Below are 24,349 nucleotides of genomic sequence, written 5' to 3'. Positions count from 1 at the left end.
ACATAAACAAGAACATTTTTTATTTACAATTTAATTATTTAATAGATTTGAATTTTTGAAATCACACTTTTAAAACAATGTCATGCTATCTATTCAATATTACACATACTATTTTTGAGTAGTTTTTTAAGGCTCGATTTCTTGCTCGGAATCTACCTCAAAATGTAATGTTAGCTGCAGCAAGGGGCTATAATATTTTTGTTCAGTATTTTCCTAATGACAATTTTATGATTGGTTTATAAATGCTACTACGAACACATTTTTCCAATTTTTATCAAAGAATAAGGAAGAAAATGTACTGTATCTGATATATTCTATACTAAATGATATGTCAATCCGTACTGCATTAATCAAATAGTTTATTTATTTATTAGCTGGAAATAACTTGATAAACACACATAAACCATATACTTTCGCAATCGTGTTTATTGTTTTCACGTTTTATCAGTAACGTTTCTGGTTTGTATTCAGCTCAACTACAGCGATAGCTGGATGCTTTGGTTGGTATAAAGGTTTTCCTGCCCGTCATAAGTTATTACTTCTATGAGTTTATTTTGGACTTTCTGTGCGAGAGCGACCTCCAGCTTTGAGTATGAATGAAACATGCTCTGCATGAGAGAGTTCAGTGCTCCCGTTGTTCACATCTCCTCATTTTAATTTAAATTAAATTTAAAAGAGACATATAAAACTATAAAAGAGGCATGACATAAATGTAAATTAAAATACATCTAATTTTATATTTCAAACATATATTGTGCCTTGACTAAACCCATATGAATCAAAATCTGTATAGTTATTATACTGTACATGCAGTTTCCTTCTGTTATTAATTGAGAGAGAGAATTTCCAAATATAATTCATTGACTTGATGCATTACAATTGGTCACTTTTTAATCCAAGTTTGCAATATTTGGAGAAAATGTCAGCTGTATGTTACCTGTAAAAGTACTTAAAGGAGTCATGACCCATATTTGCACTTTTCCACGAGAATCAATGTATGTTATGATTGCCTAACGATTATACACTGGCCGGGAAGCCGATATTTAAAAGTGAAGCATTTGTTTACCTCAGGGTTTGTAAAATAGCCCACGTGCACGCGCACTCAAATACTTGACGTCAAGACGGGACAGGATATACCATATATGGACAGCGCAGCAGGAAGCTCGCCCTTCCCCTCTCCCCCTCATATTCAGTCAAGAAAGACATTGGAACTAGTGCACACGTGAGTTGCTCTGTGGTTGACTGTAAATGTAAATGTGTTTTCTCTACCAAGAACGGACCTACCTATCAGAGACCAGTGGATTAAATTAATTTTTAATGAAGCGGTTCCTTCAACCCTTCCCACTGGCTTATCGTTACGTGTTTGTGCTAAACACATTGTACGCTGAAATCATTTACAAATTTGGGGCTATATCAGGCGAAGTTGGCATCGAAGCTCGGGAGAAGCTCCATTCCAACAAAATTGCATGCAATTGAAACGGTAAGACTGTGTTTTTTATTGCTCTACTGTGTGTAACAAACAGCATCTAACTGCTAATGCGGCTATTGTATGCTATTGCGTCTGTCACTAGACAAATAAACGAAAGACTCTTGGTGAAGTAATTATTTATGTTCCCTGTAAACTGACTGCAAAAACGGACTTTTGACTGCATTATGGTGATTTCTTAATTCAGAATATGATCAAGATTGCATAGGTTGATGTGTTCGGGGAATTTGCCAGTTAATAGTAACATTTAAAGCCCCTTAAGTGAACGAAATGACTTGAAAAAAGATTTGTTCATTTTGATGAACGAGCTTGAACAAGAGAGTCTGGCGTTGCCAGATTGGGTGTTTTTTCCGCTACATATTAAGCCCGGTTTACGGTGTGTTTTAGGTGTGTTTTCGCCTAGAAGGCTTTATAGAAATCTGGCATCCTACTGAAAGAAGTTAAACTGAGAGAGAACATGGCGTTCACAGACACCAGAATGAACGACTTCACAGTAACGTTCATCAGGCAGTAATGAGGTACGTTCAGTTCATGTTCGCCCAAAATATGAACGAGTTCATGAACTATCGTTCAATGAACGCGTTCAGGCACAACACTGGCAGGAGTATTAGCTTCGAGGTATGGGGAATGGCTGCTAACGTACTTTGCAAAAAACAAATGACTGAGATCATCATGAATTCGGTTATTGTTTATTTGTTGCCTAACGCTTATATATGAGGCGCCGTCTAGTTTGTGTGTGTATGCTGTGCTCGTCTTATATTTGTGTGTGTGTGCTGTGCTCGTGTCTCATCTGAGTAACGTTATGTGCGTGAGTTCATATACATGTATGTGTGACCACTTAGTATATATGCAAGCGTGTTTCATATGTGTGCGTGAATGAAGTTTGATTTAAGCCCTAAACGGCGCCTCATACTTATACACTGGCCGGGAAGCCGGTCGCGTTCATTCACAACTTGCGCCATGATGTCAGTTTGTAATGATATGCTAAAGCGTTACCTGCGTTGTCAACCGTTGTTTAAACATTAACCTGACCTGTTGTTAGTAACCAGTTTTAACACACAATGCTATCTGTGTTCTGTTTTATCAGCACCCTGGACAAACATTTACAGACTTTATTAGTAAGTGAAGAGGTAAAGGTTTGATTTGATTATAGGGGTTTAAAGGGGTGATTCTAACCTTAACCTTAACCTGAACTTTATTGGACGTCAAGTGGTGACAACTCCTATGTTAAATAATATTTTCAAAATAATAAGAAATATTGAGACACACAGAAACAGTGCTGCATTCAGGGCTAGACTTTCACAGAAATTCTTCTATTGGTTAGACCTGTTTGTTGCATCCTAAAGAAAAGGCCATTCAAGGAAGTATGAGAATTTGTCTCAAGTGACCATAGTTTTGCTATGCCCCTGCTGCAAGATGCCATAACTACCCCATTTGGCACACATTTTTGTCCTTTAACGGCTATTCAAAAGAAGCTGTTTTTTTATTTTATTTACTTTTTATAATATTTTTATTATTACTATTATTATTATTATTATTTGTTGTAGTTGTTGAGGGCATTAAAAAGTTATAAAGCATGAAATGGATTATAATTTTTCCATCTCTGGTGACAAGTATTGTCCACTGAGATGCATGACAATACTTACGGGTCATGGTAGTATACTGTATTACATACAATAATTAGCTTTTTTGTTTTTAGGTGTGAACTTATTAACTAACACCACATTAAACTTTTCCTTCAGCACAGCTTCTATTTCACAGTCAGGGATTTCCTTCATATCCACCATGTCACAGTCCTCCTCGGGGATGTATGTGATCTCGCTGTAAGTCCAGCCAATCAGAGCTCTGAAGCCGTTGGGCTTCTGAAGGGAGCAAATGGACTTCAGCACAAACCGAGAATCAGGACTGGTCTGCAAGCAATCCAGGGTTTCCACAAAATGCTCTTTATCACGGGGTGTTAATGGGAAGCAATACATTTTCTTAGTTAGACGCCTGTCAATGAGGCTGGAATGAGCATAGGCCTTGTCTTTAACCACTTGCTTTCTTGAAGTCTTCTCCAGAACCCACGTCATCCCATCGTTTAGTAGGCGGAACACACCTGGAGGCTGCGGCTGATCTTTACCTGAGATCATCTCTAAGGGATACCACAGTTGGCACGACACTCCATAGCTCACGTCGGTAATGTAAGGCTTCCCATCAATCTCCACCATATTGATGAGATGAGAGTCCACGGGGTGAAAACCATTTTGGAACTTATTAAACACCTTGGAGCCTAGTGTGGTGTATTTGTAACCCATCTCCTTTAGGACCCATGAGAACAAGAGGTTGTTTTCACAACACCAGCCTCCACGTTTGCTTTTGACTATTTTATCATAGATGATGTTCAGGTCCGTCGTGTTCTTCTCCCCACAGTGGATGCTGAGGTTCTCAAATGGAATGGTCATAACATGCAGCTTATGGATGGTGCATAAAGTGTCCAGATCAGGTTTGTCATATGGTCCAGTAAACCCGATCCTGTTGAAGTACCCTCTTAGATCCATTAGTTTCCTTTAAGAAACAATGCAAAATAGTTTTAAGCTAAAATATGAATTACAATTCATTGCACAGTGACAGCTATATATGCTCTAATTGTAGATGAATTTTCCAAAAAATTATAAATACTGTGTCTGTGCTGCTATCAAAACATTGCTCCATTTGATCATCCTAAACCAAGGTTAGGGTTAATTTGGTGCAGGACCAATTGTAGCTATCCTGTCATTTGTGCCTCTATTATCTTTCTCTTTGAGAACGGGTCTGTCACAAAACCCACACTTGCTCTCTTTGCAATTAACCACTTGTCCACTTTCACATTGTATTTTCTATCTTTGGCCCAAGCATTGAAGTAATAATAATAATAATTCATTACATTTATATAGCGCTTTTCTAGGCACTCAAAGCGCTTTACATAGTCTGGGGGTATCTCCTCATCCACCACCAGTGTGCAGCATCCACCTGGATGATGCGACGGCAGCCATAGTGCGCCAGAACGCCCACCACACACCAGCTTACTGGTGGAGAGGAGACAGAGTGATGAAGCCAATCAGCAGATATGGGGATTGTTAGGAGGCCAAGATGGTCAGAGGCCAATGGGCGAATTTAGCCAGAATGCCGAGGTCACACCTCTACTCTTTTCGAAAGACATCCTGGGATTTTTAATGACCACAGAGAGTCAGGACCTCGGTTTAACGTCTCATCCGAAGGACGGTGCTTGTTGACAGTATAGTGTCCCCATCACTACACTGGGGCACTAGGACCCACACAGACCACAGGGTGAGCACCCCCTGCTGGCCTCACTAGCACCTCTTCCAGCAGCAACCTAGTTTTCTCAGGAGGTCTCCCATCCAGGTACTGACCAGGCTCAGCCCTGCTTAGCTTCAGTGGGAAACCGGTCTTGGGCTCCAGGGTGATATGGCTGCCAGTGAGCAAGAAGACTGCCAGTGTGTGGAATGTAATATTTTCAAAGAAGTTTGTTCATACATTTTGATTTTCAGTACTTTGCCCTTTTAGAATAAACTTCTCACTGTCTATTCAGATATGTAACAAGATAAAATTTATTTAGGTGCTTCTACCCATAATTACGAGATCAAAAAACAGTTGCAAATGTTCTAAAATATACATACAGTGCTTGTCTCTGCACATACAGTATATGTACAGCACTTTATGTTTTACCACCAAATTATATGCAATGTTTAATTCATAGGCTTAGCCTCAAATACCATTCTGAGCGATATCATTAGAGAAAGTATGGATTTAGTGGATTTAGCTCAAAGGCACTGTGAAAATGTTAAAAAATTCACCCATCATAATTCGTAAATATGTCCCCAATACATCAGATCCAATCAACAGCATGCCTGATTATTCAACACATCGGTTAAAAATGGCATCAGTGATAGTCTGACATGTTTTCACGTTTATGCTGAGCAGCCAGTCTGATTTCTTGTAGTATTTGTCTGTTATTTTGTTATCTACATCAACTATACATTGTGGATGCATCCTCTTAATTAGATTTTTTTTTTTTTTATTATGTGAATGCGACATTTTAAAAATAATTAGCATTTGTTCATGTAGATTGCCTGTCCACTATTTAAAGAGAGGATTGACAGCTCTTATTTGGTTCTTTTCTCTGCCTGCAGCCGTCTACTCTCATCTACATTCAAGGCGAGGTGTTTGTCATCTCAAACAAGCTTACTGTGTTTGCAGTTCTGTCTGGTGAAGCTGATTGCTTGACTTCAACCGAATTTACCCTTCTCTAGTGTTACACTGTTTAAGAAAAATTTAGGTAACTTAAAATTTAGTTTTTTTACATTTTATTTTTAAAACTTTTTTTTACTTATACGTTAAATTTATTTAGTTTTCTAATGGAAATCAAGAAAAACTGTACTTGTTAATTTATATTGTTTTGATATTTCTACTGGAAAACAAGACAAAAAGTACTGAAAATACATTTTGCAAGAGAACTAGTTAACAGTTTTTAGAACAATGTTTCACTTAATCACAATGATTACATGGCATGTACCATAGGCGCCGATAATGAGCACCCACGTGTGCCAGTGCCAGACTGCCAGTAGGCTACATTTATTTAAAATTAAACATTGCAGTTGGCGCTATGAAGCGTCTGCCACACTGTGATTGGTTATGTTGTTGTCAGTGACAGTGACATAACCAGTCGCATGCATGTTCCATATCCTATCCACCAATCACAGCGTTTCTGAAAACGTCCCATCCCCCACTATACAGTGCCGTGCGAGTATGTAATCATTTACTGCTTTCCGTAATCACTAATCATTAATCAGTCTAAAATGGACAGATTTGTTATAAAAAACTGCACTGAAGATTTCGGTTTATTTTCTACATTTTGCTTTGGTTAGATTAGGTTTAGATTAAGGATTGTTTTCTTATATTTTGTTCTTTCCTTTGGCGCCGCTTTCGTTCTTTTCCCATTTTATTGTTTGTTTGTTTACATTTTCACCTTGTACATAGCGCACATTATTATTGTTATTTTACTGGATCTAGTGGCTTTGGCTTTTTGTGAATAAACGTCCAGTATTTTTTCTCTTTCAAAGTTTTGTCTGTCATGTTCTTCCACCTCATTACATACCCAGCAGTACGTAAATATGTAAATGTTACGGTACATCCCCTAGACTCCTTAAAGTTCGTAACAGGGTTTAAATGGGAACATTTTTCTGCTCAAGTATAGGCCTATATACGGTTTAAAAGAGGAAAAACTAATGGACACAAAAGTAGCCTACTTTTGGACAGAATACGAGTTCTTTGTTAAATACATAAAATAAAAATATATATTTTTTAGACTATATGAATAATGGATTCGAAACCTCAAAGAAAAGCCATGCCACTATCAAAAGAAACTCGAAACATAAATGAGGTAGACATTCCCAGAAACTCATTATTTTAGTCGCAACAATCGGTTAATGGAAACGCTGTCCTTTCGCAATAGTTTTTTAATCAATATTTACAAAACATTAATTTCCCAAGAAGCTGAACGCATTAGCGGTTACGTGTCAGTTAAACTTTTCATCTCCAATCCTGTTTGTATTTTTGAGAAGTGACGCTGTTGTGTTTGTTTGTATCGGCCGCTGTCCATTAGCCTAAGGTTCTGAAATGCAATATTTTTTGAATAGCCTAGTCTATTTCTAAATTTTTTAAATGGCGTGCGCCCTTGAGCACCCACGGAGAAAAACATAAATCGGCGCTTATGGCATGTACCAGTATTTGAATTGCAAGTACTTATTTCATAAAGAGTTTCTTAATATATATTACAGAAATTAGGTGTAAAAAGAATGCAAGGAGGAAGTTGTGAAAGGCATAGACCGAGTAAGAAGATTAGGGAATATAACTTAAAAGAAGAAAATTTACAATGAGAAGCAATAAGTAAAAAGTTTAAGGATCTATTTAAAGAATGGTAAAACATCAACAGAAATATGTAAATACATTTAAATACAAAACAATTAGAAGAAGAAAAAACTCTTACCCTTAGATGAAGCTAATGTGCTCTCAAGTGAAATTTCTACTGACAAGCAAAGCAAGTGTCACAAAGACTCTGAGTGAACATCTTCAGAGTGAGGGACTGATGTTGAATAACCAAGAGTTAAACCTTGAACCACAATGCAGTGTCACAGGTTTAAATAAATGAATTATTAAAGACATAAGCTGAGAAAAAAAAATCGAAATATGTCTAGTCAGCATAATTACTAATGTATGCCAAACTATAGAATTATGTGATTGTGTGTAAATAAAATATGCTAAGAAGTTGTTGTTTTGTTTTTATAACTATTGACAGGGATGGACTGGTAATATGAAGAGCTATGACTACAGAGAAACAAATGGAGTATCAGCTGTTTGGACTCTCATTCTGATGGAGCCTATTCTCTACAGAGGATCAATTTTTGAGCAAGTGATGTAATGCTAAATGTTTCCAAATCAGTTATGATGAAAAAACAAACACACCTACAACCGAGAGTGTGGAAATTTTCAGCACTTTTTTATTTTGGTCTGAACAATTCCTGTAAAACTCTTTATCCCATGAAATAACTTGATAAGTTTGTCCTGTGTTGATGCATTTTCTATTAAACAGGAATCTGGAGCAGGACATATTATGTATGAACAGGAAGTTGGAGTGGGACTTATTATGTATTAAGACTTATACTACTATGATTAACATCAGCCTAGTAAAATCATGGAGTTTTTTAGGAGTTTTTATAATATTTTCATGAAGCACAATAACTTTGACACAATCACAGTTATTATTGTAAATTTTATTGTAATGAAATCAGCAGACAACGTATAATGTGATGCAGCATGTTACTGCATAAATTACAGCGCTCAATTGCCACAAGTTGCATAGATGTTTTGAGGACTACAGTTATAAATATAATAATGCAAAAATGTTATCCAAGCCAAAGATTTAAAAATTGTATACATTCATGTGTTTTAGCTGGTACTTCCAGCATAGCTGGGAACAATTATGTTGGCCCATTTATAGATGACAGGAATGAAAAGCAGAGCAGAGCCAAGCAGTGATACTAAGAGAAACACCCACAGGAAAACCCGGTCCAGAACCTGGGCCACAAACTTCCAGTCCTGAACAACCTAAAAGTAGGCATTACATTAGAATTTATTAGAACTCAAAGCTTATATAGTCTGAAGTGAGACAGTAACAGTCTTACCTCTCTGACTTCATTCTCCTTCACCACATGAAGAGTGATGTAGCGTATAGATTCTAAGGCTGCCCGCAGAGTATGTTCTGCATTGAGCAAAGTATCCTTTGTGGTATCCTGGCCTGAACTCTTCCCATGGCCCAGCCCTTCTCTTCCATTTCTCGCAGCGGTGGTGGCGTAGCGGTCCACATGGCTGCGCATGCAGAGCAGTCTAGGCAAGTGATGCAGAAAGATACGGCGGACCCAGGGCGCCATGCTGTGATGAGTGGATGAGGAGCGATGATGGATGTTAATGGCAAAGACAGTGATGACGATGGAAAGTGTCACGAAGATCATAGTGAAGACCAGATATTCTCCAATGAGAGGAATCACCTGGGACAGAAAACATAAGAGCAGGGCAGAAAGTCATTTGGCAAATTAAAAATGAGAACGAAAGAAAGAAAATAATTAGAGTCATCACTGGAAAATATAATTCCAATGTCTTTAAAAATATATATTAATATAAGATAAAGTTAAATAATAAGATAAATAAAGATAAATAATGTCACCTTTATGTCGTTTCAAACCTATAGGAATTTTGGAGTTAATAAAAAAAAAAAAAAAAGTTTCTGTCTACACTGAGAGTCAAGGTAACCAAAACTTACAAGAACCATTAAACCATTTGAACCAATTTTCTGTGCACTCCTAGTGGCACACCAATTCATTTAAAACTGTTCAAAACAACTGAAAATGTGGACTAAGATAGATATAGATATAGAAGGTATAGATATAGATATTTATATCGCTAATTTCGCTAAAAATAAATCATTAACTATGACTTTTGCCTAAATAGATTCCTAATTTGGTGTTTAACAATAGTTAGTAAGGTAGTTGTTAAGTTTAGGTATTGGGTTGGGTTAAGGATGTTTAATATGGTCATGCAGAATATGTGCTTTATAAGTACTAATAAACAGCCAATATTTTAATAATAGGCATGCTAATAAGTAACTACTGAGAATTGTTCTCTATACTAAGTGTTACCGATGTAACATACAGTACAGACCAAAAGTTAGGACACACCTTCTCATTCAAAGAGTTTTCTTTATTTTCATGACTATGAAAATTGTAGAGTCACACTGAAGGCATCAAAACTATGAATTAACACATGTGGAATTATATACATAACAAAAAAGTGTGAAACAACTGAAAATATGTCATATTGTAGGTTCTTCAAAGTAGCCACCTTTTGCTTTGATTACTGCTTTGCACACTCTTGGCATTCTCTTGATGAGCTTCAAGAGGTAGTCACCTGAAATGGTTTTCACTTCACAGGTGTGCCCTGTCAGGTTTAATAAGTGTGATTTCTTGCCTTATAAATGGGGTTGGGACCATTAGTTGTGTTGTGCAGAAGTCAGGTGGATACACCGCTGATAGTCCTACTGAATAGACTGTTAGAATTTGTATTATGGCAAGAAAAAAGCAGCTAAGTACAGGAAAACGAGTGGCCATCATTACTTTAAGAAATGAAGGTCAGTCAGTCCGAAAAATTGGGAAAACTTTGAAAGTGTCCCCAAGTGCAGTCCCAAAAACCATCAAGCGCTACAAAGAAACTGGCTCACATGCGGACCGCCCCAGGAAAGGAAGACCAAGAGTCACCTCTGCTGCAGAGGATAAGTTCATCCGAGTCACTAGCCTCAGAAATTGCAGGTTAACAGCAGCTCATATTAGAGACCAGGTCAATGGCACACGGCGTTCTAGCAGCAGACATATCTCTAGAACAACTGTTAAGAGGAGACTGTGTAAATCAGGCCTTCATGGTAGAATATCTGCTAGGAAACCACTGTAAAGAAAGGCAACAAGCAGAAGAGACTTGTTTGGGCTAAAGAACACAAGGAATGGACATTAGACCAGTGGAAATCTGTGCTTTGGTCTGAAAAAATTTGAGATCTTTGGTTCCAACCACCGTGTCTTTGTGCGACGCAGAAAAGGTGAACGGATGGACTCTACATACCTGGTTCCCAGTGTGAAGCATGGAGGAGGAGGTGTGATGGTGTGGGGGTGCTTTGCTGGTGACACTGTTGGGGATCTATTCAAAATTGAAGGCATACTGAACCAGCATGGCTACCACAGCATCTTGCAGCGGCATGCTATTCCATCCGGTTTGCGTTTAGTTGGACCATTTATTTTTCAACAGGACAATGACCCCAAACACACCTTCAGGCTGTTTAAGGGCTATTTGACCAAGAAGGAGAGTGATGGGGTGCTGCGCGAGATGACTTGGCCTCCACAGTCACCGGACCTGAACCCAATCGAGATGGTTTAGGGGTGAGCTGGACCACAGACTGAAGGCAAAAGGGCCAACAAGTGCTAAGCATGTCTGGGAACTCCTTCAAGTCTATTGGAAGACCATTTCAGGTGACTACCTCTTGAAGCTCATCAAGAGAATGCCAAGAGTGTGCAAAGCAGTAATCAAAGCAAAAGGTGGCTACTTTGAAGAACCTAGAATATGACATATTTTCATATTTTTTTGTTATGTATATAATTCCACATGTGTTAATTCATAGTTTTGATGCCTTCAGTGTGAATCTACAATTTACATAGTCATGAAAATAAAGAAAACTCTTTGAATGAGAAGGTGTGTCCAAACTTTTGGTCTGTACTGTATATACCATTCCATATATTCAAAAGTGTAACTTATATGGTTTAATCTAGAAATTATGCATCATAGCAGTTTGAGTTTTTGACATCTAGAAGTGAGTGACAGAATCTGCCACCACAACTGCAGAATGACAAAAGGGCCCTCAAAGTGCATACAGAATAAGTGCAATACAGAAAAGCACTTAAATGCCAAAATGAATGAACTTACAGCCGTAGTAAAACATCCAATATCTGAAAAACGTCTCTAGGTTACGAATGTAACCCTAGTTCCTCGAAGGAACGAGACGCTGCGTTGAGCGCTTTGGGGAAACGCCTTTGGCAAGATCAACTCTGAATATAATGTGCAATCTGTCCAATGGAAGAGCGTGACGTCACAGGCAGGGTGACGTAGCAACCAGGAAGCTATAAAGGCACGTGCCACGCAGCTGGCTTCAGCTTCGAGTAGGGAAGCAAGCGCCGGCAGGGGTGCCGGGAGTATGGCTCTGCGACGCAGTGTCTCGTTCCTTCGAGGAACTAGGGTTATATTCGTATCCTAGAGACTTTCCTCTTCAGGAACTTGAGCTGCGTTGAGCGTTTTGGGGAACGATGTGCCAACGCTGCCAGACTACCAATCCCCTGCCTAGTGTGTATCCGAAGAGCACAGCTAAGGCAAGAGGACAAAAGAGCCAGGAGTGGCTCGCATATCAAGATTGTAAAATCTGGCAAATGTAGAGGGCGTGGACCATCCCGCAGCGTTGCAGATGTCCAAGAGGGACACACCTGCTAGAAAGGCCTTAGAGGCAACTATACTCTGCTCGCACTGGACACATACAATTTAGCTTCTCCTGGTCTGGCTCCCGAAAGGGAGGAGGGCAGAAGGCCTGCAGTACTATAGGCTGTGGTGTAACAGAGGGAACTTTGGGAGCATAACCTGCTCGAGGGTATAAGAATGCTTTGGCCATACCAGGGGAAAAAAGTCTAAGTAGTTAGGGGCCACCGAGAGGGCCTGAAGGTCTCCAACTCTCTTTAGAGACGTAATCGCCAGTAACAGGGCAGTCTTAAGGGTCAGATGTCTATCTGATATATCTTGAATTGGCTCGAATGGAGCTTTACAGAGAGTCTCTAACACCACAACCAAGTCCCACGGGGGAATACGGGACCGTACTGGAGGTCTCAGCCTCAGTGCACCGCGGAGGAAACTGACTGACCATCGAAAGGGACTTAGTAAGCAGCTATGGCCGTCACGTAAACCTTTAAGGTGGAGTGAGTTAACCCCGCAGAGAGCTTAGCTTGTAGAAACTTAAGAACTGTACCAACTGGGCAGTTAACAGGGTCAAGCTGGCGGTCTCTGTACCATGAGGTTAAGAGTTTTCACCTCAGGGCGTACAGTTTCCTCGTAGAGGGAGCTCTGGATTGGAGGAGGGTCTCAACAACCTCAGTTGAGAGACCGGAAGCTATGAACTGTGCCCCCTCAGGGGCCACACCCACAACTTCCACAGCTCTGAGCGAGGGTGGATTATTTTGCCCTGCGCCTGAGAGAGTAGATCTGTCCTGATCAGAATGTCCCATGGAGAGCCGTCGAGGAGAGAGACCAGATCTGTGAACCATACTCAGCCCGGCCAGAACGGGGCTACTAGCAACAGACGGACCCCGTCCTGGCGTACTCTCGCCAGAACTCCCGGGAGCAGAGCAATGGGGGGAAAGGCATACAGAAGAAGCCTCGGCCACGTCTGTGTCATGGCATCTAGTCCCAGTGGAGCTGGGTGAACTAGAGAGAACCAGAGGGGACATTGCGATGTCTCTTAAGTAGCGAAGAGGTCCACCTGAGCTTTGACAAATATCTGCCATTTCTGCTTCACCACCTCGGGGTGAAGCATCCATTCCCTGGGCCTCGGCCCCTGTCTCGACAGCATGTCTGCTCCCACATTCAATCTCCCAGGAATATATACTGCTCTTAACGAGAGGAGTTTGCCCTGGGACCACAGGAGGATCTGGTATACCAGCTTGTATAAGGGGCGTGAACGCAGACCTCCCTGGTGATTGATATAAGATACCACCGATGTGTTGTCAGGTCTGGGAGGAAATATTTCAATGCTCGATACACTGCTAGCATTTCTAGACAATTGATGTGCCATGGCAGATGGCGACCGCTCCACAGACCGCGGGCAGGGTTGACTCGATCCGAGCAGGAGACATACGTGCCTGCATCGTAGTAGAATCCCACACTACGCCTAGATAGGTAATTCTCTGAACTGGAGAAAGTACACTCTTCTTGGCGTTCAGTCTCAAACCCAGCTCCCCCATATGGGCGAGAATGACAACTCGATTTCGAACCACTATCTGCTCTGATTGAGCTAAAATCAACCAATCGTCAATTTAGTTCAGAATGCGGATGCCCTGCATATGGAGGGGTACCAGAGCCGCATCTACACATTTCGTGAATGTGCGTGGTGAGAGTGCAAGCCCGAAGGGAAGTACTCGATATTGGTAGGCTTTGCCCCCAAAAGCGAACCCTTTAGAAACTTCCTGTGTTGTGGAAGGATGGATATGTGGAAGTATGCATCTTTGAGATCTATTGTGACAAACCAGTCCTCGGATCTGATTTGAGCTACAACCTGTTTGACAGTGAGCATTTTGAATTTTGAACTTCAGTGACATTACTGAGAGGTTTAATTGAAGTAAGTCTAAGATCGGATGCAACCTCCAAACCTTCTTTGGAACTATGAAATACCAGCTGTAAAACCCGGACTCCCTGTCTAGAGGAGGGACCACCTCAATGGCCTCCTCCTGACGACTGTCAGTGTAACCCCATTTAACCTCGGCGGTGGACGGCCGAACTGAATACAATAGCCTCTTTCTACTGTGTGCAGGACCCATTGAGATACATTTGGCAGTAGTTTCCACGCTGCTAAATAATGTACTAAGGGAATCAGTCTCTCGAGACTGATCTCTGGTGTAAGAGGCCTCCGAAGGGGTGGCGAGCTTCCCAGCTCCGCTATGCTCGCGGGCGGACATAACTGGGAGTGACACTCACGGGAGACCGCTGCGCCCTGAAACACTGGCAGGGTTGGCAGACCGGCCTCCAGAGGGCACTGGGGTGAGACGGGCACTGTATAATGAGGTGGACACCGCTCTACACCAGTAGGGGCTACCCTCAGGGTTACTGCGCCTCTGGCATCAGGACCTCTTTGTCGAGGACTTCCTAGCTTCGATAATTGTATGAAGATCTGATTTCGCTTTGGAAGTCCCCGACTCCCCGACACCCTCGGTCCTGATGTGGGGGAGCACGAGTGGCGACACTCTGCTTTTGAGCCTCGCGGTATGAGGAGCTTGCCTGTGGCGTGGGTATCTCCCGCCCAGATTACCCACGAGAGCGACGAGGGAGGAGACTCTGGAACGCCGCCGCCTGTTTGCGTGCCTCCTGGAACCTGTCGACGACAGTATTGACTGTGTCGTCGAACAGGCCCGAGGCTTGAAGTGGGCCGTCCAGGAGGCAGACCCTGTCACGCTCTCTTATCTGTGACAGGGTCAGCCATAAATGCCTCTCAGCAGCCACCAAGGCTGCCATAAACCGCCAAAGGCGTTTCCCCAAAGCGCTCAACGCAGCTCGAGTTCCTGAAGAGGAACACTGCAATTTTATTTCTGACAATAATGTGAAATAATTCAAAAATATGTGTGGAACATTGACTTTCAGTACTCATCAATAGCTGAACATAGCTTTGAATTCTTAAAAAGAGTACCACCTTTGAGGAGGAAGGGATGATCTCTTCTATCACCAGAAGAAAGACAGTTAAAGAGACGAGGACAGACGTGCAGAGGGAGATTTTCTCCCCTCCGTTAGATGGGAGATAAAACACCAGCACGGTCAGGAAAGACAGTCCAATGCAGGGAATGATGAGGAAGAGTGTGTAGAAAAGAGGAAGACGTCTGATAATAAAGGAGTAAGTGATGAATGGATAGAAGAAGGTTCCATCACTTCTCAAACACCGGCTACCTGTGGCCGTCACAATCTCCCATTCACCGTTGTCAAAATAGTCACGTTTGTCCACATGTACATCTTCAAGGAGAATGTCCACCTTAAAAAAAGGAATATAATGCAGTTGTTACATACATTTCTATATATTAAACAAAAAAGGTTCAGAAGACCTTGAATATATAGTATGAATAATTTCAGTTACTTTTCTTGCGCTTAATAAATGTGTTCACTATGAACTGGTGATAGCTAATTGGGGTTCAATTTAGGTTCATTTTTAGATAAATTCTTCCTTCCTAGATGTAAACATTGGTTCTTCATGCCTTTAATAACAGTTGAGTACAGCAAACCTGGGAACCATCGTAGGTCCAGGAGCCAAACTTCATGGAGCAGTTCTGAAGGTCAAAGGGGAAGAAAGTCACATCGATGGTGCAGGCAGATTTATAGTTAGCAGGAGGGGTCCAGGAAATAGTGCCGTCATATCTGACCACCGCTTTTGTCACTGTGGCCTCGAAATTACCATCTGCACTGCAGGTGAGAATCACTCAGTCATCAAGCTGAGATACAGGCAGCTCCAAAATTAACATACTCATATAATCCAATGAAAGTAAAAATTGTCTTTCTTACTCAGAGTAGCAATTCAAATCACGAAAGTCAAGATTTTTGTACTTTCACAAGCAAGGCAAGAAGTTGGAGACATTGGGAAATAGATTTGACCTAAATGAAAAGATCATTTTCTAAATGTTTTTCTCTGACATTTCTATAGGGGTCAAGCACAAAGGATTTGACTTGTAAAACCGTAAAGTAGCACCGTAACAGTTTGGTTTTCATTTTTCAGGTTGAAAACCAATAAATCTCAATCATTACAAGTATTTAGACTTGAACAGGCTTCAAAATGAATATTTTTAAGATTTTAATGATTTCAACGCTCAACAGACTATCTAGTACCAAACTGGCATACAAACTACCAAAAATGTAGGCATATACGTATGTGAAATAAGTCATGTGATGCAGTATATGTGTACATAACTCTTACATGACTTTTAATATCCATAAAAAAATATTATGACTCTCTATGATATCTGTTGTTCTAATAGAAATGTTAAACATCAGGTTCAGTCCCCGTCTGGTTTCCTTTCTGACTCATACAGTAGACACTGAGTGGCATCACATACTTGTCATAGAGCACAATGTCAGGAATCCAGATGGAGTCTGAGGGAACTCTGATGGAGGTGATGCCCAGATAATGATCCGGATTCCATCGGAGCTTCATGTCTGTCCATTCCTGAATGCAGAGAGACACGGATTTATCTGCAAAGCTGATCCCCACACAAATAAAAGGCAGCATGAGTCAGATGTGTACCAGTGACTAAAAACTACAACAGAACACAATTACAAGAGCAAAATAAAGGTCATATTAATTTCATATTAATTAGATCAACCTTAATGGATTAGTCCTGTTTTACCTGCTTCATCCAAACATTGGTGGTCATTAACTGGTTCTTCTCATTCTGACCAAAAAAATAAATAAAAATGTTTTATTGTAAGACAAGATTCTGATGAGGAGAATGCTGTTTCAGCATCACTTCATCTCACCACATCCACGAGCTGGGAGATAGCCAGACCAAATTTCACCTGCACCGTTCTGTTTAGATCCTCCACTGGTCTCACCCATTTTTGGTAGTTGCTGAAGAGATGTTTAAACAGCTTGTCTTCTGTCTTGGCATAGGAAGACAGCACAGGAGGCCCTTAAAAAAAACAACAACGTCATTTTAATCTCTCAAATCCAATCAGGAGGGACTGGGACACTAAACAACAGTAATTAAATGGCAACAGTCCCACACACAAGGACCGCACAGGTTTATAGGCGTGACAATTTGGTTGACACTTCGCCAATGATCATATTGATGTCCAAATAATCAACTCACCCAAGACATATAGGTTTTGTAACAACCTTACACATGCCCCCTCTAAATCTATCACCTAGAACAAAGCAGAATCGACTCTCCAACAGAGTCTGGTGGAAATCTCATGTAAGGATTTACTAAAGACAGTAAAAAAAAATAAGCGCTGAAAAGGCATGAACAGATTTTGGAAGCATTTTTATGAAGTTCTCTTTCAAATGCAACATTTATGGGATGAGAGTACAGGGACGCCATAACAGGGGGGAAGATTAGGACGATTCCAAGGGCCCGATGAAGACATGGGGTACGGGACGAGTATTTTTACACTATCGCAGGGGGCACGAGTAAATGATGTTCAGAGGGCCCATTAACCATAACGGCGAATAGATTTGCTTCATCCCTGAATCAAATTTGTTTAATCTTTAATGAATTTAGCAAAAACTGACATTGTTATTGAACTGAACTGAATCAACATTGAATGGACTTGAGCTCAGTAACAAAACTATTGCTTTCTATAGAGTTTCTGATGGCTGAACTGTACTTGTTGAACTGTTGTCTGTTTAGAGCCGTTTTACAGCAGAAATCTAAATTTGTCCAAAATTTAAATGTTTTACAATTATCTAATATATTTAGCTAATTTTAATTTCCTGTTTATTACTGTGAAGCTGCTATGAAATGATCTGTATTGTATAAAGAGCTATATGTTTATATTGGTAAGTTGAATTTTATCATTGACAAATTCAGAACAGATAATCAGAGACTGAGCCTTTTAAAGCTGCCATAAAAATGACTTTTGATTGAAATGTGCACCATATACTTGATCAACTCTAATAAAGCTCATTTGGCATTGTTATTAGATCTCCAGCAGATGTTGCTATCATGCCAACATCCTGTGTGATCAGATTTTCCTCTCAGGGTCTCCACAGTCTGAGTCACTAAGGGAAACCCAACATGATTTGCTGAACACGTGTTCATTTCTGCGGGGGCAGTTATGGATGGAGATGGAGATTTATGAATCTCTGAGTGTGGAATTGGTTTAGACGATCTGGGTTGTGTTACCATCAGTGGTGGGAGGGATGTTCTTTAATGTGAAATGACACACACTATAGCTCTGTTCCAAAACCCAGTGAGCTGTCTGCTGCCTACATATGCGGTCTCATCTAATGAAAGTGTTCTAACTGAAATGAAATCTCAGAAGGGACCTATTTATAATGCTATACTTGCAGTAACTCTACAAATGATAGTAGAAGCACAACATGGCACAACAAAGGAGTTTGCTGCTAAAATGACAACACTATTCCATATGCATGTGGGATACACATTTTCTATACTACTTTTGGGTAAGTAAAATATGTTGAATAATGAATGCTAAATATACAGTACGTGTGTGAACGTATGTATTCTTACGCACACAAACCTGTGTTGACTCTAATAAACTGCATATATATATATATATATATATTGATTCTGGAATTCAGTTTTTTGGATGTCTGAAGCTGGATGTAATATAAGACAGAATCAATCATCTGGCCTCACTGAGTCTCAAGGGAATGATTTGACCCAGAGGCCATAAAACACTGTGAGCGTAATTTTCTAATTTCTGTCTAAAACTGAGGTTGTTAGCCACTGGTACTGCATCTATCCTATAAAAAGTGTGGTATGACCCAAATAGCATATACTGCTTACATTCTGTGCCTATTATTCAGCTCTGTATTTAGATATAGATTGAATTTTGCAGTTTTTTCTGCACCCCAAAGCTCAGTTTCTGTGCTTATAAATCTTGATGCTCTTCATTTCACAGACAACTGCAGATGGTATTCTGGTTTCAGCTTGTTTTCCCATAGATCAATATCTGTGGTTTGGTCTCCCTTAATCAATAAAAACTGATAATAAATAAACCAATAAAACTTTTTAGAAAATGCTTAAAATTTAAATTGAATCCAATTGAAATGCAAAGACTGACCGTAACAAATGAAATATACATGTGACACTGATGATACAGGCTACAAGCATATGCTAAATAAAAGGCTTTTAGGCGGTCAGAAAAATGCATATTTGCTGGTAACAGAAATAAATGCAGAACTAAATACTGTTTTCAAATACATAAATGCACTTTTATCCAACTAATATACAAATATAATGACTAAATTATACAATCCAGTATTACTAAATCATCACGACCACATTAGGACACACAAACAAAAGAAGTTTTAAGGGTCAGCTCAGTTTAAAAAATAGCTTCTTAGGGTAATAACTACACATTTTATATTTTTCCAGTGTACCAAAGCTGCACCCAAGTGACAAGCTGAGGAAAATTATTTCCTCAAGAACCATGCTGGAAAATGTGTCACTTGAACCCAAAAGTGCTGACTGATATTACATCTCTGAGGTGAACTGTGTGTGCATGGATTGGAATCATCAGTTTCACCTCCAAACCTCAAATACCTGCACTTATTCCCAATTGCTGCAAGTTACATTTTTCTCTATTTGCTTCATAACACACTATTTTGAAATCAACTAAATCCGGAAGTTTATTGTTTTGCATTTAGGTTATAGATTTGGGGCTTTTGTGACTACTTACAGTACATACCACAGTATACCTGCAGTATTGTGCCACCTTATATTTCTATAATATGTACCAGTCTTTGTTTCTGTTTGGTCCTGATTTTATAGCCCCTCACTGACAAAAATAGAAGAGACAATCCATTTTAGATTGTGATCTTATCTACACCTCTGTCACTGAGAGCCTCCGTCACAGAGAGGGTCAGAGAGCAAGAGAACTGTTGGAAATAATAATTAGATAAAGAGATGTTAGTCACAGATGGACAATCACAGGTCACATTTCATCCCAAAATAATACAAAAAATATTATATTATATTATATTATATTATATTATATTATATTATATTATATTATATTATATTATATTATATTATATTATATTATATTATATTATATTATATTATTAAAGTTATGATTTGATAAAAAAAAAATAAAGTGTATAATTCAACAATATTGTGTTCATCTACTACATTGTAATAGACTTTTTTTTTCTTAGCGAAAACTTTTACCACTGAGAGAGAACTGGACATGTATATTATTTTGAAGAATGTTGGTAACCAAACGGTTTTATTGAAAATTGACTTCCATATCGACAGACCAACATTCCAAATTTAGCACACTTTTTTTATTCTAGGGTTTTTTTTTTTTCTTTATTGTCCTAAAAATAGTTATAGAAATCTTAATTTCTTTCTTTTAATTTTGAGTTGAATTATGACCTGGGTATGTTCTTGACAGGTTCCATGAGATTTCAGTCAGGCACACATGTTAGGTTGGCATTGAGCCAAGGTCAGAGACACTCACCTACAGAGGAGCAGAGGACAGCACAGCAAACTAGCAGGAGGACAGATCTGACAGCGTTTTGAGCTGTTATCATGATACCATCAGAAGCAGCAAAGCCACAGAGAAGACCTGAAAGCATCCATAAACATTCATGCACTTCATTACGCACAAATACAGCACCAGCTGTTATGGAAGACTCACAAGCTTATTAGCCATTAAACATATATGTGATATTCAGTGAAGACTTACATGCTGCATCTTTTGCATCTTTCATGTATGTGCAAATGACCACAAATATATCTATTCACAAACAAGCCACGATAAGTCACAGTCTATAGGAATATCATCATGTTCTTCATCATGCACATGTGAGCAGACCTTCACACAAGAACACAAAGCATCTATCCACCTATCTGTTGTTATTACACACATTCATCAGTCTGCAAACATCCAGTGTCCCTCTATCTGTCGTTGTTTTTCTTTATTTGTCATTTTATTTTCCTTACCTGATTATGGACTGGAAGGAAGCAGAATCTTTAGAATTTTTCTTTTCCATTTGCCTGTCGTGTGTCCATGCCAACCAGCATGTGTACGGCTGCTTACTCTCTCTCTCTCTCTCTCTCTCTCTTTCACACACACACACACACACACACACACACACACACACACACACACACACACACACGGTCTCCTGTTCCTCCTCCTTCTCCAGAAAGGCAAAGCCCACCCCCTCACATTTTCCCGCACAGAAAAAACAATCACAGCGATAGGATCCTCCATTATCTTGTAAAGTCTGTCCTCTCCTGCTCAAAACATACACACATCAGTTTTTAAGCTAATGACCCTTTGGTGGATAGAGAGACTGAGTATAGACTCTTTACTACATAATATGTAAAATCGACTGAGTTATTGCCTGGACTATAAATGTAAATGAAATATTTATAATTAAAGTCAACATGAAAACTGGCCCTATTTACAACCTTCTATTTCTATTCTTCTCTTTGCAATCTCCTCTTACATTAAAAGCCTGAAAAACCTGCTTGTACTTACACATTGTATTGTTATACTTCTATATTACTTAATAATGTATTTGTAACAACACTGTAAATTAAAGTTTTGCCAAGTAATATTCTCATACAAGAGTGTTGGTCGGGAAGATCCCTCATATGTAATCAAGTAAAATTAAATGAATTGCTAGCTTCACTAACATGCTACTGCCCCATCAAATAAATTAATAAATAAATAAAAATTAAATTTGACAGAATTTTTTTTTTAGAATTCTACAGAATTGCATATCAAGGGAAATCGAAAGTACCAGAAAAACAATAGAGGCGTACCGCTTTTGGCAGTGTCTTTTGATTCAATCTTACATACTGTAGCAGCACCCCCCAAAAACTAATACAATGCTTTCTAACTATAGGAAAGAAAGAGCTTAAAATAAATAAATAAATAAAATAAGTACAATTAAAATCATTACATTTATATAGCGCTTTTCTAGGCATTCAGAGTGCTTTCCATTGTAACAGGGCATCTCCTCATCCCAGTGGATGCCGTGGTCACATCTCTATTCTTTTCGAAAAACACCCTGGGATTTTTAATGATCACAGAGAGTCAGGATCTAGGTTTAATGTATCATCCAAAATATGGTGTTTGATGACAGAATAGGGCTTGGGCGCCTCGTTGTATTCTGGGACGTGGCGGCCATGTTGATGGCCTCGCGAATGTAAACATACAGCAAGTCGAACGAGAAGAAGCAGAGTTGGGAGAAAGATGTTAAAATCGCGAAAAGGTGTTGGGATTCACGGGGATACGCTATAAATAGGGAGGCCAGGGACCAGTATGTGCACAAAATTGGCACTATTAACAGTTTGGATCCATATGAAATTCCCAAAAAAGTGTGGAGCACCGATGATGACTTGCTCCCTCACTTTTGCATTACAGATATCCTTGGCTACCTTGTTTGTTTTATGAGCACCTACACTTCAGAACAGTTCCAAAGCTACAAGTCATTGGAGTCTCATGTGCAGGTCACAAATGGATGGGTTCAGGAGCTGTAGATCATAAAGCCCGCAAACAGTATACAGTAATCCGGACAAAGTAAGCTGCGCTCCACCTAGCTGCTAGTTTGGTAACCGTTAGTGCTAACAACCATTCACACATGTACGTTTTGTCAGGGTTTGGGTAGAGGGAAGAGGCGAGGACTCAATGATGCAGAGAGAAGGGCTCTTTAATAGTAGTAATAATAAAATAAACAAACAAAAACTACCCCGTAGGGGAAAACAGACTAAACTTGACTGGCAAGGCGAGGCAAGGCAAGGCAAGGCAAGACACGATGTGCACAGACAAATGTTTGACGACGAACTAGCAACCAGACTGCAAACACAAGGACAATAAATAGGGAGCTAATGAGGAGGATAACGAGGGAACACATGTGGGGAAAATTACATCAATAATCAGGTAACAAGATGGGTGGGGTCAAGACAATTGACGAGAGCACATGGCACGTAGGAACTAAGACAAAAGCCATGTGCTCACACAAAACAAAAAACACAAGCACATGGCCAGCAAACCAATCGCAAGCCACGTGCTTGAATAGACACAAACACGTAGCTAATGAGCAAGCTCATAAACCGCGTGTTCACACGAGACGCGCGCTCACATGAAAACAATGACATGAGAGTATCAGGGCTCTGTCACAAAACCATGAATAACACTAGACTGAAGTGACAGAACCCTGACACTAGCCCCCCTCAAAAGGGACGCCACCTGGCGTCCCTAATGAGGAACACCCAAAAACAAAACAGGAACATGACAGCACAGGCATGGCAACACAAGCACGGTACAAAACAGAACACAAGACATGGAAATCAAAAAACAGACAAAATAGGGGAGGGAGGGAGGGAAGGGAGCCCAGTCAACTAGCAGGAAAACCCAAACAGTTATTAAAAGGGACCAGGGAGGGGCGGGAGGGTTGAGCCAAGGAGGCTCAGGCAGTCCAGGAGTCCCAGCAGTGGGCCAGGGTGGAGCCGGAGAGATGAGCCAGCGAGGATCTGGCCTAACAGGAACCCAGGCAGACCACCAGGGCGGAGCCGGAGGAACGAGCCAGCGAGGATCTGGCCTAACAGGAACCCGGGCAGACCAGCAGGGCAGAACCAGTGGGAGAGACCAAGAGGACTCCGGCTTAACAGAAACCCCAACAGACCACCAGGACGGTGCCGGAGGAACAGACCAGCAAGACTCCGGCCTAACAGGAACCCCAGCAGATAGGAAGGGCAAAACCGGCAAAGCACTCATCAAGGGCAGAGCCGGCATCAGGGCAGGGAGCTTAGACGGAGCCGGCATCAGGGCAAGGGGCTTGGACGGAGCCGGCATCAGGGCAAGGGGCTTGGACGGAGCCGGCATCAGGGCAAGGGGCTTGGACGGAGCCGGCATCAGGGCAAGGGGCTTGGGCGGCGCCGGCATCAGGGCAAGGGGCCTGGGCGGCGCCGGCATCAGGGCAAGGGGCTTGGGCGGCGCCGGCATCAGGGCAAGGGGCTTGGGCGGCGCCGGCAGGGCAAGGGGCTTGGGCGGCGCCGGCAGGGCAAGGGGCTTGGGCGGCACCGGCAGGGCAAGGGGCTTGGGCGGCGCCGGCAGGGCAAGGGGCTTGGGCATGACTGGATTGGCCTCCAGGCCAGCAGTGGGCTCCTGAATGGCCACCGGGCCATGTGGGATGGAGGAAGCCTTTCTCCTCCTCCGTCTCCGAGACTGGGGCAGTGCAATGTCGTCGGCCACAACTGATGGCGCTGCAGCCTCATCCGGCACCTCTGGGGGTGC

At 40.8% G+C, this 24,349-nt stretch overlaps 2 protein-coding genes across 3 annotated transcripts; both read right to left on the bottom strand.

Moving 5' to 3' along the window:
• Positions 1-2,506: 2,506 nt before the first annotated feature.
• Positions 2,507-7,686, bottom strand: LOC132101878 (arylamine N-acetyltransferase, pineal gland isozyme NAT-10-like). Its single transcript, XM_059507104.1, has 2 exons — positions 7,515-7,686; positions 2,507-4,033 (listed from the first exon to the last, which is right to left on the bottom strand). Exon 2 carries the CDS (start codon positions 4,024-4,026, stop codon positions 3,154-3,156), a length of 873 nt encoding a protein of 290 aa, XP_059363087.1. The 5' UTR covers positions 4,027-4,033; positions 7,515-7,686; the 3' UTR covers positions 2,507-3,153.
• Positions 7,687-8,286: 600 nt separating this feature from the next.
• On the bottom strand, positions 8,287-21,181 carry LOC132101297 (neuronal acetylcholine receptor subunit alpha-5-like). Of its 2 annotated transcripts, XM_059506144.1 has the most exons (10): positions 21,043-21,177; positions 20,786-20,914; positions 20,558-20,665; positions 16,886-17,037; positions 16,756-16,800; positions 16,465-16,574; positions 15,640-15,817; positions 15,060-15,392; positions 8,710-9,072; positions 8,287-8,632 (listed from the first exon to the last, which is right to left on the bottom strand). In XM_059506144.1, the coding sequence occupies exons 2-10, from the start codon at positions 20,808-20,810 to the stop codon at positions 8,474-8,476; spliced, it is 1,473 nt and encodes a 490-aa protein (XP_059362127.1). In that variant the 5' UTR covers positions 20,811-20,914; positions 21,043-21,177; the 3' UTR covers positions 8,287-8,473. The 2 variants fall into 2 exon arrangements, with proteins under 2 accessions (XP_059362127.1, XP_059362128.1); XM_059506145.1 differs by lacking the exon at positions 20,786-20,914 and having other exon boundaries at positions 21,043-21,181.
• Between the last annotated feature and the right edge of the window lie 3,168 nt (positions 21,182-24,349).

Source organism: Carassius carassius, chromosome 23, assembly GCF_963082965.1.
Source record: "Carassius carassius chromosome 23, fCarCar2.1, whole genome shotgun sequence".
Taxonomy (NCBI): Eukaryota; Metazoa; Chordata; class Actinopteri; order Cypriniformes; family Cyprinidae; genus Carassius; species Carassius carassius.
This window is presented reverse-complemented; position numbering and strand designations above follow the sequence as displayed.

Coding starts and splice junctions, on each gene's coding strand:
- LOC132101878 (XM_059507104.1), bottom strand. CDS start 4,026: ATGGATCTAAGAGGGTACTTCAACAGGATCGGGTTTACTGGACCATAT.
- LOC132101297 (XM_059506144.1), bottom strand. CDS start 20,810: ATGAAAGATGCAAAAGATGCAGCAT. Junction 16,575..16,755: donor CCAATGTTTGGATGAAGCAG/GTAAAACAGGAC, acceptor CTCTGCATTCAG/GAATGGACAGACATGAAGCT. Junction 15,818..16,464: donor GACATTGTGCTCTATGACAA/GTATGTGATGCC, acceptor TCTCACCTGCAG/TGCAGATGGTAATTTCGAGG.